The 14,616-nt window shown below is 39.3% G+C and overlaps 1 protein-coding gene and 1 long non-coding RNA gene across 2 annotated transcripts; both read left to right on the forward strand.

The window, feature by feature from the left end:
- Positions 1 to 485: 485 nt before the first annotated feature.
- LOC116205848 lies at positions 486 to 1,190 on the forward strand. The gene is made up of 2 exons (XM_031538536.1): positions 486 to 971; positions 1,080 to 1,190. Exons 1-2 carry the CDS (start codon positions 486 to 488, stop codon positions 1,188 to 1,190), a joined length of 597 nt encoding a protein of 198 aa, XP_031394396.1.
- A 437-nt stretch (positions 1,191 to 1,627) lies between these two features.
- LOC116192577 lies at positions 1,628 to 3,422 on the forward strand. The gene is made up of 3 exons (XR_004154108.1): positions 1,628 to 1,782; positions 2,253 to 2,388; positions 2,944 to 3,422. It is a non-coding gene; the product is annotated as an uncharacterized LOC116192577 (long non-coding RNA).
- The last annotated feature ends 11,194 nt before the right edge of the window (positions 3,423 to 14,616 follow it).

Here is a 14,616-nt window from a genome sequence, read left to right on the forward strand (position 1 = left end):
TCCAAGAGAATTTTAGTTCGTTTCGTTGTCGGTCGTGGACACACTAAAAGATCTTTTTGCATGAATGATGAAGCATGTGATGTTTTAGATTGTCGGTTGCCAATAACGGCAGGCACCTGAGGAGCTGACATCTAGGGTTTGGTGGGTCAGACTTAACTATGTATGATGGACCAATAACGGCAGGCACCTGAGGTCCAGAGTACTAGGAGCCGAATTGATTGAGCCGTACATAGAAGATGTACTGAACAAAGAGTTGTTCGCTTGTAGAGTGCTTGTTTCCAATAACGGCAGGTACCTGAGGGAATTAGCATTTTATGAGAATTCAATCACCCGCTAGGAATCTTTCCCGATTAGGATTCATGTTTCCTATTTTAGAAGTGTAGGTTTCGAAAGGATAGTGGGAGACCATTTTGATTGAAAGTCCATGGTCATTATGGTGATATATACATAAATTCATTAATTTAATCTTGTTATTTTATGTAGTCATGATAAATATGAAATCTATGAATCCTCTCTCGTGCATACTGAGTGATAATAGGCTCACTGGGCCTAACTTTTCGAACTGGCTCCGTAACCTGAACATTGTCCTGAACATGGAGGCTTTGGGATACATCCTGGAGACTCAGGAGATTGAACTCCCTGGCGGGGATGCTACGAGTGATCAGCAAGACGCATATGATCAGTGGTCTGTTGATGACACGAAGGTCCGCTGCTATATGCTTGCTTCCATGAGCAATGAGTTGAAGAGGCAGCATGAGAACATGAAGAGTTCTCGTGAGATCTTGAAGAATCTCAGGGAGCTATATGGGGAGAATAGCATGACTGCACGATATGAGATATCGAATGAATTGTTCCGTGCGAGAATGCAAGAGGGAACTAAAGTCGCAGCTCATGTGCAAAAGATGATCAACCTGATTCAGCAGCTTGAGAAACTTGAGTTCCAGATGGATAAAGAACTCCATGTGGATTTTGTTCTTTAGTCTCTCCCAGATTCTTTCTCAAGGTTCATTGTGAATTTTCACATGAACAAGTTATCATGTTCGTTGTCTGAGCTGCTGAACATGTTGGTCACTGCATAGAATGTAATGAACAACAAAATGAAGGATAAGGAATTCATTCTTGTGGCTGGTACTTCTTCCAGTAAGACTAGGAAGAAGAAAAAGAAGTCCAAGAAAGGCTCTGTTCCTTAGCAGTCAGCAGGGGTGACCAAGAAAAAGGGCAAGGCAAAGGTTGCTGCGGATAAGGGAACTTGTTTCCACTGCGGTAAGGATGGACATTGGAAGAGGAACTATTCTCAGTACCTCGCCTCGTTGAAGGCAAACAAAGGAAAGAAACCTTCAGAAGGTATGTCTATCTCTTGTTATGTTAGTTCCAATTAGAGGTGTGCACGGATACCGGGTATACCCGGAACCAGTCAGAACCTACCCGGTAGGGTAGGGTCCGGGTAGCTCGTATTGAAAATAGGGTAGGGTCCGGGTATCAAAATAAGGAACCGGTGAAATCCGATTTCGGTTCCGGTTCCAGCCTATGGGGTATCCAAAACCGGAGCCGGAACCGGATGGTAATTACTTAAAAAAAAAAAGTAAAGTTACCCTTAGTATCAGTCGGATCGGGAAGACATGAAGGAACAAGGTAAAGCTCAGCTTTCGTTTCAGCCTCTCAGCCGCTATAGTCTTCAACCCTAAATCGACTTTGTACTCCCTCTCCCTGCAGTTCCTTTCCGTCGCTCGCCTTTCGTCTCCGACTCTCCGGCTCCGACTCTCCTTGAATCTCTCTTTACCGGTGAGATTTTGCCTCATCTCTTGTCTCCGAATCTCTCTAGACTCCTCTGCTGAGATCTGACCAGAGACATAGCTATTGATGAAATTAGAAGATATGTCGATCAATGGGAAGGGCCGCAACCCAGAAATAAGTAAATGGTTGCACGGGAGATTACAGCTAATCCTTGTTTGCCTGATGCGTGTTCTCTCACTATCCCTCTCCATTACATTATAGCATGCACCCAATCACGCACACGCACATATCCTTTTGTACTATATGTTTATATATATAATACATATGTCAGTCGATCGACTGGAATTTTTCTGTTCTCATTCTGGGGGCCTTGCTGTGCTGTTGTTGAACTTGCTGCTAGAGAAATTTTACTTGCCCTGCGAAAATTTAGCATCGTCTGTGCTTAAGTTTGTTCGTATCGCTAAGGATGTTTTTGTCGGAACTAGGTTGTGATCTGATTGCTCGCTTTCTATATTCAGATGTGATTCCCGTCTGAGTTCCTAAGAAATTGGTCAAATTCGGTAAGAATAGTGACAGATGCGTGCAGGAATCCATCAAATATGGTTCTAGCAGATAAATGTTGCTGTTTCATTGTTGATCACAAGGATTCTGCAGGTATGGTCATTCCTCTTGCGTATTATGGAGCAAGCCCATGTAGATGACTTTACTTCACCGCGAAAGTGTTTCCTACTGATAGATTTGGAAACCCTGTGATGTGCTAGAGTCGATTCTACTCAAATGATACTATGTATGTTCACATTGCAGATAGAGTTTTAACCTTTTTCTTTGGCGGAATTGTGATGGATTTCTCTAGGAGTCGCTCATTGATACTAAAAGAAGAAATAACTGAGTGGAGAATGGGAAGGGGATCATTTTTTATTAGTAGGCTTATAAACTGCTTGTATCTCAGATTACTTTTCTGCAACGCGCATACCTGAGATTTGTAGCTATTGGTATTAGGTATGTCAAAATGTTTTTCTGTGCTATCTTCTCAGCTCTGTTTTGATTTTTATGTCTATTGTCTGTGCCTCGAATAGTTACAGTCTCTGCACATTCTGATGTTCAAGTATTAATGTTTTTATTATTTTTTGGCAAGCGATAACTTCAGTTTAGCATCCAATACATACTCCATGTGTGATTATGTTGACAATTCGTGACAATCTCTTTCAGGCAGTAGCATCTGCTCTCTTCAGATGCAGTTCGTAGTTGCAACTGTTAGACATACAAAGTCGAGTTTCATAAATGAGGGGCTATCATGGAAGCAGTTGCTTCATTTGGTTGTTTTACCCTGTGACTCAAAATAGTTCTTGCAATTTTTCGATGTTCGCTGAGTAACTTTTTTGTTTTCATTTGATATTATATATTTTGGTGTTTCGTGTTCAAAACTTGCCCTGGTTGGGACCGTCGAGTGTGATGTTGTTTTTTGCTGCTTCTCTTGCGTTTTTGTTTCTGTATAAGTACCTGGACTTCTAATGGATTGTAATGAGATTACATTTTGCATCAATGGTATTTTTGGTTTAAGAGCTATACCTGCTACTCTGTGAAAGCTGTGTTAATGTTACATCATCGTCCAAACAATTGGACAAGTAATGACATCGAGTAGAAAATAGCCCAAGCGATTGATATGAATATGGGCTGTTCAAAGTGAATCTGGCAATCTTTTCTGTGAACTTGCATTTGGAATATTTCAATTATCAGAAACAGCTGAGATGGATCAAATGGAAGGGACTCGGTGACGAGAAATTTACGTAGAACGTTGACTGTAATCAAAACCATCATATATTAATGGTGATATTTTCTATTTTATTTACGAGACAAAAAAATTTACAGGTTCCAACAGGGTACCCGGAACCTGTGGTATAATACAGGTTCCCCGTAGGTTTCGGTTCCAGAATTCAACAGGGTAGGGTCCGGTTCCAAAATCTTGGAACCGGTCCCTTACAGGGTAGGGTCCAGGTATCGTGAAAAAAACAAGGTACCCGGAACCGATCACCCCTAGTTCCAATGGTTCGTATAGTTCATCTCCAGCTTAAGTTCTTGATACTGGTGCGAGCTCACACGTTTGTACCTCTATGCAGGAACTAGCAAGCATTAGAGTCCTCGGAAGGAATGAGGTTTGCCTGAAGATCGACAATGGAGCAAGTGTTGCGGCCAAAACTGTGGGGTCGACTTCGTTACATCTAGATGGATATGTTTTATTTCTAGATCGTGTTTTAGTTTTACCAAACACCTATCGAAACATTATTTCTGTTTCTAGTTTGACTAGGTGTGGATATTTGTTTGATTTCAAGCATAATGTTTGCGACATTTATTATGGTAATAAACTTATTGGAGTTGGTTATTTGCACAATGGCCTTTATTATCTTAGAGCTAGAAATGAAACGCTTCCGAATACGATTGAGATTAATACCGTGTCCGAATCTACTCCAAGTCTAAAGCAACTTTAGCATCTTAGACTAGGACATGTTGCAGATGATAGGATAAGTAAGTTGAAGAAGATGAGACTTACAGTTCCATTGGGTTCAGAACCCAATCCAACTTGCGAGTCTTGTCTTCAAGGCAAAATGACTAGGACTCCATTTGTAGGATAAATGAAGAGGGCTGAAGAAGTTTTAGAACTCATACATAGCGATGTATGTGGTCCATTTAATGAAGTGGCTCGGGGTGGATATTCCTACTTCATCACCTTTACCGATGATTATTCTCATTTTGGGTATGTTTATCTTATGAAGTAAACATGAATCTTTTGAAAAGTTGAAGGAATTCAAAGCTGAAGCAGAAATGCAGAAAGGGAAGAGCATCGAGACTCTTCGATCAGATCGAGGAGGAGAGTACATGAGTACTGAATTTGGTGATTTCCAAAATGAACACGGCATTGTTTGCCAATTTACTCCACCAGGAACACCACAGTTGAATGGAGTTTCTGAGAGGAGGAACCGTACCCTATTGGACATGGCTCGATTGATGATGAGCTATACAGATTTCCCCATTTCGATGTGGGGATATGTGCTGCAGACTGTATGTTACTTGCTTAATAGGATTCCAAGCAAGTCAGTCTTTACCACTCCATATGAGATATGGAATGGTAGGACACCTAGTCTTAAGCACGTTAAGATTTGGGATTGTCCTGTATTCATTAAGAAGTAGAAGACCGATAAGTTGGAAACCCGATCCGAGAAAAGCATGTTTGTTGGTTATTAAAGTGGCAGCCTTGGATACTATTTTTATTTCCTTATTGAGCAAAGGGTTGTTATCAGTAGAGATGCGATCTTTTTGGAGAAACAGTTTGTCCAAGAAGGTGGTATAGGAAGGCAGATAGTACTTGATGAGGAGTCATCAATTCCACAGACTAATCAGGCGCCCATTTCGATGGACACTAATAAAATAGCTGAGACACCTACTCAGGTTGAAAATGTCACAGAACCTCGAAGGTCTGGTAGAGTAACTCGTACTCCCGCGAGATACCTTAATCTTCCTGAGAACGTACACGAATTGTTTGTTCATGGAGATAATGATTATAGGGATGATCCTTACACTTATGAAGGAGCTATATCAGATATAGATTCTTTTAAATAGCTAGAGGCCATGAAGTCCGAGATAGACTCCATGAGCGAGAAACAAGTCTGGGATCTTATTGACCCTCCTAAAGGTATAATACCAATAGGGAACAAGTGGGTCTTCAAGAGGAAGATTGGTGCTGATGGGAAGGTAGAGACCTATAAAGCTAGGCTAGTGGCGAAGGGTTATTGCCAGAGGCAGGGAGTCGATTATGAGGAGACTTTCTCGCCTGTAGCTATGCTAAAGTCCATCAGGATAATGCTAGCCATTGCCGCGCACTATGATTATGAGGTTTGGCAGATGGATGTCAAGAGCGCCTTCCTTAATGGATACATTGAGGAAGACATATTCATGGACCAACCCAGAGGTTTTGAATCCAAGGACAAGTCCAAGGTGTGCAAACTTAAGAGATTCATTTATGGTCTTAAGTAGGCTTCGAGGAGTTGGAATCGGCGTTTTGATGAGGCTGTAAAGTCCTTTGGTTTCATCAAGAATGAATATGAGCCATGTGTGTATAAGAAGGCTAATGGGAGCATGATTGCCTTTCTTGTATTATACTTGGATGACATTCTACTAATAGGTAATGATGTTGGTATCCTCACTTCTGTAAAGGTCTAGTTGTCTAATATTTTCTCCATGAAGGATTTGGGAGAAGCCACCTATATTCTGGGTATTCGGATTTATATAAATAGACCGAAAAGATTAATAGGTCTGTCCCAAGCCCTGTATTTGGATAAGGTGTTGAAGAGGTTCAACATGCAAAATTCCAGAAGAGGATTGCTCCCTGTGAGACACGGTATCCATCTCTCTAAAGGGATGTCTCTTAAGACTCCTGAGGACAGAGAGAAGATGGCACAAGTGCCTTATGCTTCGGCCATAGGTAGCCTAATGTATACTATGTTGTGTACTAGGCCGGATATCACATATGCTATTAGTGTGACTAGCAGGTATCAATCTAACCCAGAACTTGATCATTGGACTGCTGTAAAAAACATCCTTAAGTACTTGAGAAGGACTAAGGATATGATTCTGGTATATGGAAGAGGTGAGTTGAGACTAGACGAGCTTATAGATTCTGATTTTCAATCAGATGTGGATGATAAAAAGTCTATCTTCGGTTATATATTCACTTGTAATGGAGGTGCAGTTAGCCGGAAGAGTTCTAAGCAAGAGACGACTGCAGATTCCACTACAAAGGCTGAATATATTGTTGCATCTGATGCAGCGAAGGAGGCAGTTTTGGATTCGAAAGTTTGTGACAGAACTCGGTGTTGTTCCCTCCATTCGGAAGAGATTCGAGTCGGGTTTCCTTTAAAAATCCAGAACCCATCCACCCGACTGATTCGAATGGGTTCGATGGGTTTATAAAAAAACCGGCCGATTTTTTAGATTTATCAGTTTTTAAGAGAACCGGACCGACCATGGATCCGATTTTCGATCCGACCGGTCGAACCGGTCCGGTCCGGTTCGGTCCGATTCTAATAACAATGCCAGAATGTCTGCACTGCTTAGAAGCGCCCAGTTTTACGGGAAAATTAGCTCGGGCACTTCATGATGGTCAAAATGAGTCAAATTTCGAACGGCATGTGCGCCGCACATGGATCTATTGTGTCTCCACAGTTGGAAGCCACCTTCGGGGACCACAAAATTCAGGTAAAGGCAGCAACTTGATGAAAATCATTCCAAATCACATGATCTTATACCTCAAGGCTCCTAATCACCATCCATTTGCTCATATAAATTCATCTCATTCTCATTCCCGCAGCCCTAGCCCCCATTCCTGCCGAAAACAAAAAAAAATTTTAGATCCCCTCTTGAAAAAGAACAACCGAAATCCTCTCAATGAAGAACACAAAGATTAACATACACTCTCTCTCTCCCTGTTCTTGTTAGTGATATGCCCTAGAGCCTGATTTATGTATTTGGATAATTCCTTTTATGGTAATAAAGTTTATTCTATTATTCGTATATTGTCTATGTTTATTAGAATAAAGTCCTTAACATATTTTGAATACTTCATTCTTAAGAGTTAAGAATATGAGTGACGACATAATTCGGTAAAAATATTTTTAAACTGTTCACAATCGGAGGAGACTTAACTGGACATTATTTCTCCAGATAGATCGTCACCTCTGTATGTTTTCATGATTAGTATACAGATACTAATGAAGATGAAGTAGTCAGTCTCATGCTATCTAATAACTGTTATCATGACAAATATGTGGATACTTATATGATAAGTAGTCGAACGTGACGTGTAGATAATATTCATACGGTAATTTACTAATGTCAATGAATGTTATTTGGATTGTATTAGTGCATATAGTCCTTAGACTTGAGATGGAACACTATCTCAAGTATAGGTGATTAGGATTTGCTACTGCTAATATATTTGTGCTTAGCATGAGTATTCGGCAGATAATGGTCCTAATTAGTTATACTTGGAGTTAGGTGTCCGATCAAGACAGGATTCGCTAACCTAAGTAAACAGGGAAAAGGTCTCATGGATATGAGTTTTGTTTTGGATCGAGAAATTCTCGGCCGGGGTAGATAGACTCGAATAGAAAAGAGTTTTTGTTCAAGTACTACAGATCTAAGAATGAAATTAAAGAGTCCATATAATTGGGTATAGAGTTTAGCATTTACCGTAGCTTTGGCTAGATCGGGATCTTGTAGTGAAGGGATTCAATGCATGGCATATACAATCAGAGGTTCATCAGAATGTTTCAGTTATATATTCATCATCATTTGGATTGTCACGATATGCTGCTAGGTGTCACTCGTGAACTTTGGGAACCAAGGGCATTTTGGGAATTATGCTTTTGGTTACAGAAAGAGTTTCTAGTAGTGTCAAATGAGTTGATACTATAATCCCATTGCCATTTGATGATGAACCTAGTTAGTCATACACATTGAGCGTGTTTAAACCGAGAAAATAATTAATTCTAATTAAGGAAGTTAATTAGGAATTAATTATCGAACGAGGCTTGCAATGTGGTTGTAAGGGTGCTAACACATCCTGAAGCCGAGTTTAATATCAAGGATAAATCTAATTAAGGAAATACGATAGTTTCCTTATTTAAAGAGTTTATATAAATAGATTGTCTATTTATGGAAACTCGTGTCAAGGACTTGTTTGATCTTTATTTTTTACAACAAGGGCAAGTCATTGGATGACTTAAGTGTGAGGACTCATTTGTGATTTATTAATTAATGTAGATTAATTAATAATTGCATTTTAGTCCCTAGGGTAAAGATATATATATATATGTTCTTACAAATAACCTCATAGCGTAATCGATCATCAACCGATATTAGAGAGAAAGAGAGAAGTTTTGACTGAGGCAATCAACAAGCAACTCAGCCGCACAAATCCAAAGGCTGATCGGAGTTCTTCTCGGTTCCGGTTCGGCTCTTCGGTGTTGTCTTTGACGTCCTTGAAGAGATCCTTTCATTCCGTGACGATTCTGTTCGAGATCGGTGACCTAGATCGGAGTGTACGGGTCAAGTGGAGTCTAATCTCGGTGGAGACGTGCTCGTGTGGACGAACAAGAGACTGGACACTTGGACGGTTAGTTTGATGGACTCGAATCAACCAGGTTAGTATAAAAGTCTAAACTTTTCTTGTAGATTCGATATGTGATGTTGTCTATTAGTTTAGAAGGCGATTCTTATGTCAAGATATGATCTTGAAGTTTTCGATTAAACGAGCACGCGATAAAAATTTGTTTTTTACCGTAATTAACTTTTCCGTTGCGCACGTGCTCGGTTTTCTAACAGTTCTCCACCCTAGCAGCCACATCAATCGACTCTCTCGCCCTGGTGAGCCGCCATCGCCCAAACGAGCACCACCGATGGACAACCCTTGAAGTCGGCTACCACCTACCGTCGATCCCACCAGCTGGAATTGCCCCGGTAGACCCACACGAACGGCGGTCCGCGGCCGCTATGGTGGCTTTTCTCACCCGGTTTCTCTCCCTTACCCACTTTTAACGTAATTAACCTCGTCTAGCCACATCAAGCCACCTCCAAGCCCTCCAACGCTACACGGCCAACCTCGTAACACCTCAAAGAACTCAGCCTAAACACCATCCCTGAGCCTCTTTACTCGCGGCTCCTTGCCTTTGAGCCGAGTCCTCTTCTCGGTTTCTCCGAGAACGAGCACATTGAGGTTCCTCAAGCCCATTGAGGAGTCTTTTTCTTGTAGATTGGAGCTGTGCATGGGTCGAGGGACTCCAAGACCGATGAGAAGCGTTGCCATATTTAAGATGTGTGGACTATTGAGTCACATCCTTTTCCTCTTAGGGACAAGGTCGACTTCTAATATTAGATGTTGATTAGGTCTCTTTGAATGTTATTGATGATATATGATGTCGATTATCATGATTAGAGGGGCATTTGGGTATTAATTTCATGAATCAAACCCCGCACGAACTTATATTAACATGTACTTGGCTTATAACGACTAAGGATGATAAATCTGGTGAGGAATGGGACTAGAAACGGCCTCATAACCTCTCCGGACAGAATTGAAAGTTGATGAAAATGGATTGATAATAATGTGTTTCGAAGATTTTAGGATGGTTAAAGGCATACATAGTGATAAGGAATCGATTGGCAACCTCTATGGTGACTCTTGTGTTAATTCGGTGTGGTTTGAGGCCAAAATCCCGTGCAAATATGGATAAGCACGTAAATATGACATAAAAAATTGCGGATAAATCATGATTTGGAGTGTTTTTTAGTGTTGCTATCATGGAATCAACCTCACATGAACATTAAATAACATTAATTTGGCCTTAATCGACTAAATCTTCAATTTCGGGTGAGTAATGAACCCATTTTGGCCCGTATATGTACTCAATGTTGACCGAGGGTATTTGTGTGGTTTTGATGATTAATGGTGATATTTGGATGAATAAACATAACCACGATGATTAGGAGTCATTTGGTGATATGAATGTGTTGTTTTCTGTTGATTTTGGGGCAAAAAATAGCACGAATATAGTAAACAACGTACATTTGACCCCTAAAGCATGTGTTTATATATATATGCATGTATGTGTGTGATCGGCCCAACTCATTACGATCCGACTTCTTGTGAAAATGCAAAATTCGGGTGAAAACCCGTAATTAGAGAGCGATTAAATACCGGGAATGGACTAATTAGAGAGGGCTCCTTGTTGAGCCCAAGCCTACGAAGAGCATGTTTGGGCCGTGCGTTGTATGATTTGGCCCATTGGGCCCGATTAGGCCCATGAGGCCCGGTTGAGTGCCAACTTGTACAAAAAAAATGTTTTAACCTCGATAAAACCCATTTTCACACAATTCGGTAAATGAAAACTTCATTTTAGTGTCACGGTGATGGTGAGCGGAATATTTGATCCACATAGAGTTAGAATCAGGATTCATTTACTTTTTTCGTGCTCTAGTTAGGTGGGAATGAAATAAACGAGTGCCTTTAGTTTAATTTGGGGTCAGGAAGTGAGAGAGGAAAAAATGGAAATCAATTGTATGAATCCCAAATTGAGCTCCAAGGGTACTCGATTCTCGATGCGATTAATTGGATCGAGTTAGTCCATTACATGGATTGGGTCTTAGTCACATATATGTTAGTTCATGACATAAAAAAGAAACTTATAGAAATAGATATGTAGATCAATGAATTGGAAGTGAATAGGTGGGCTTGGGCTCATATGAGGCCCATCCCAGATCAATTAGGTCCACATACATATTTGGGCCCATATAAGGGCCAATTCACTTACGTCTAGTTTTCAAGTAAAATCCACCACCACATTGGGCCTACCTAAGGTCCATTTCACTTAGATACTATTTGAATTCAATTAGATCAATGGGTCTAGGTAAGACCCAATTAGGTCCTTAGGACCATTCCATGTATTCGAGTTTACTCGGACTGATCAATCACATTCAAAATGTTTTATACAAGTGAGATAAGCGGAGACTCTAATAACTCAATAAATAAATTAAAACGTGCAACCACAGACAAGTCGAGTATCAATTTCTCGGGCGATGGAGGACATTCAATCATAATAGGACTCTCGAAGCCGAAATTTAGGTTCTAATAGACCACGACCTTAATGAACCTAGGAAGTATCATATGATTCATCTTATACTCTAGTATCTATTCAACCCTAGGCCCATGGGCCTTAAAAAGAAAGTGGTGACTACCTTTTAGGCGTGTTTACGCAACCCCCATGTCAATTTGTATTCGTGTAGTAGTCGGATACGCACACAATTCACACTGAAAAAAAATTTGTAAATAGCCTATATATTTTTTCAAAGTTTTTCCAATTATATCTTGAGTTTTCACTTGTGAATAAAAAAAGCATTATATCTTAATTAATGCCGAATTTATTTCGACGTCGTAACCATTTAATTTAATTTTAAAAAATGAAAATATAAAAACATGAAAAATAAACGAAAAGGAAAAGATTGATTGAAATAGAGAGTGAACATGATCAGAGCAATAAATGCTAACTAGCCCCTGTTGGTTGAGGTCGTTAGGGGCCCCAAAGGTTGCAAATAACCTTTTGAGGCCTCCAATGACCTTAGCTTGTGGTGGCTGGCAGGTAGAGGTGTCTCTACTCTTTTATCAGAAACTAAATAACAAGAGACTGTAAGATAACGAGAGAGAAGAAGAGATTAATGCGGTGTGTTGCCACCGGCCACCATCCTAAGAATTAAGGCCACCAGCGATCTCAGTTGATGGGAGGTGTTTTCCTATAAGCTGAGTGTGTAAGGCCCCACGGTTTCAAAAAGCCATTATCATGTGCGAATAAGCCTTTCGACTAGCTGATTGAGGCCATTGGCCTCGACTCCTCGATCATTCTCTCTCGTGATTTTCTTTATTATTATTTTTATTATTGGAAATTAAAAACAGTATTTATAAAAGTCATTGATGAAAAAGTTAATGGAATAATCTATTAGAAAACCAAGCACGCGCGCAGTGAAAAAGTTAATTACGGTAAAAATCAAATTTTTATCGCATGCTCGGTTTAATCGAAAACTTCAAGATCATATCTTGATATAAGAATCGCCTTCTAAATGAATAGACAACATCACATATCGAATCTACAAGAAAAGTTTAGACTTTTATACTAACATTGTTGATTCGAGTCGATCAAACTAACCGTCCAAGTGTTCGGTCTCTAGTTCGTCCACACGAGCACATCTCCACCGAGATTATACTCCTCACAACTCGTATACTCTGATCTAGGTCATCAATCTCGAACGGAATCGTCATGGAATGAAAGGATCTCTTCGAGGATGTTAAAGACAACACCAAAATGCCGAACCGGAACCGAAAAGAACTTCGATCAGCCTTGGGATTTGTGCGACTGAATTGCTTGTTGATTGCCTCAATCGAAACCTTCTCTCTTTCTCTCTAATATCAGTTGATGATCGATTGCATTGTGGGGTTATCTGTAAGAACATATCTATATATATCTTTATCTTAGGGACTAAAATGCAATTATTAATTAATCCACATTAATTAATAAATCACAAATGAGTCCTCACACTTAAGTCATCCAATGACTTGCCCTTGTTGTAAAAAAGAAAGATCAAACAAGTCCTTGACACGAGTTTCCATCAATAGACAATCTATTTATAGAAACTCTCCAAATAAGGAAACTATTGTATTTCCTTAATTAGATTTATCCTTGATATTGAACCTTTGATAGTATATGCCATGCATTAAATCTCTTCACTACAAGATCCCGATCTAACTAGAAATACGGTAAATACCAAACTCTATAGCCGATTATATGGACTCTTTAATTTCATTCTTAGATCTGTAGTACTTGAACAGAAACTCTTTTCTATTCGAGGCTATTTACCCCGGCCGAGAATTTCTCGATCCAGAACGAAACTCATATCCATAGGACCTTTTCCCTGTTTACTCAGGTTAGCGAATCCCGCCTTGATTAAACACCTAACTCCTAGTATAATTAACTAGCACCACTATCTGCCGAATACTAATGCTAAGCATAAATATATTAGCAGTAGCAAATCCTAATCACCTATACTTGAGATGGCATTCCATCTAAGGTTTAAGGACTATATGCACTAATACGATCCAGATAACATTCATTGACATTAGTAAATTACCGTATGAATATTATCTGCACGTCACATTCAACTACTTATCATATAAGTATTCCCATATCTGTCATGATAACAGTTATCAGATAGCATGAGACTCACTACTCCATCTTCATTAGTATCCATATACTAATCATGGAAACATACAGAGGTGACGATCTCTTTGGAGAAATAATGTCCAGTTAAGTCTTCTACGATCGTGAACAGTTTAAAGATATTCTTACCGAATTACTTCGTCACTCATATTCTTAACTCTTAAGAATGAAGTATTCAAAATATCTTAAAGACTTTATTCTAATAAACATAGACACTATACGAATAATAGAATAAACTTTATTGTCATAAAAGGAATTATTCAAATAAATAAATCAGGCTCTAGGGCATATCACTAACATAATCACGACGAGATAAATATAGAACTAAAAGAATATTTTATACTTTTTTTTAGTCACAACTGAAAATTTGAGATATATTTAAAAAAATTTTGAAATTACCAATTTACCCTATAATATTAAGATCAATTTTGAATTTTTAACTTTATTTGATGAGTAATATACTCTCATATTTATATATATATATATATATATCTCCCAAATATCTTTATCCAATAATGTTTCTTTTCTTTCATTATCTTTTATAATTTTGCTAACTAATTATTATTATTACTATTATTATTACTATTACTATTACTATTGTCAACACCCAATTTCGGTCCATCGGCTCCAGGGGGCAAAATCGTCATTTTTCCAATTTATTACCTTTTCTAAAATAAAATAAAATAAAATAATAATAATAATAATAAATAAAATAATATTTTTAAAAAAATTAATTTTCGGGTAGGCCGGGCAGGGCAGGTGGAGCGCTCACCGGTTGCCCGTGATCTCGCCGGCCCTAATATTAAAAAAAAAAAGTTCGGGCAGGCCGGGCAGGGCCGGGCAGCGCTCACCGGCTGCTCACGATCCCCGCTAGCCCAGAACGAAGAATATCGCTGATTTCCGCGATTTTCTCCAAAATCGGCCGAAATCTTAATGGAAAAGGGGAAGAGATTGCAATTAAATGGACAGAAAAACAATTGGGATGCACACGAATAGAACCTAGTGAGAGAAAACGGGAAATTTGCTCTCGTTTTGGGGAATTTTGAAATCGGTCGAATTCGGAACC

This window comes from Punica granatum, chromosome 1, assembly GCF_007655135.1.
Source record: "Punica granatum isolate Tunisia-2019 chromosome 1, ASM765513v2, whole genome shotgun sequence".
Lineage (NCBI taxonomy): Eukaryota > Viridiplantae > Streptophyta > Magnoliopsida > Myrtales > Lythraceae > Punica > Punica granatum.

What these genes read in the sequence shown, in the direction of transcription:
- LOC116205848 (XM_031538536.1), top strand. Translation starts at nt 486, where the DNA reads ATGATAAATATGAAATCTATGAATCCTCTCTCGTGCATACTGAGTGAT. An exon ending in AAGAACTCCATGTGGATTTT is followed by an intron (nt 972 to 1,079) that starts GTTCTTTAGTCT and finishes GTCACTGCATAG; the next exon opens with AATGTAATGAACAACAAAAT.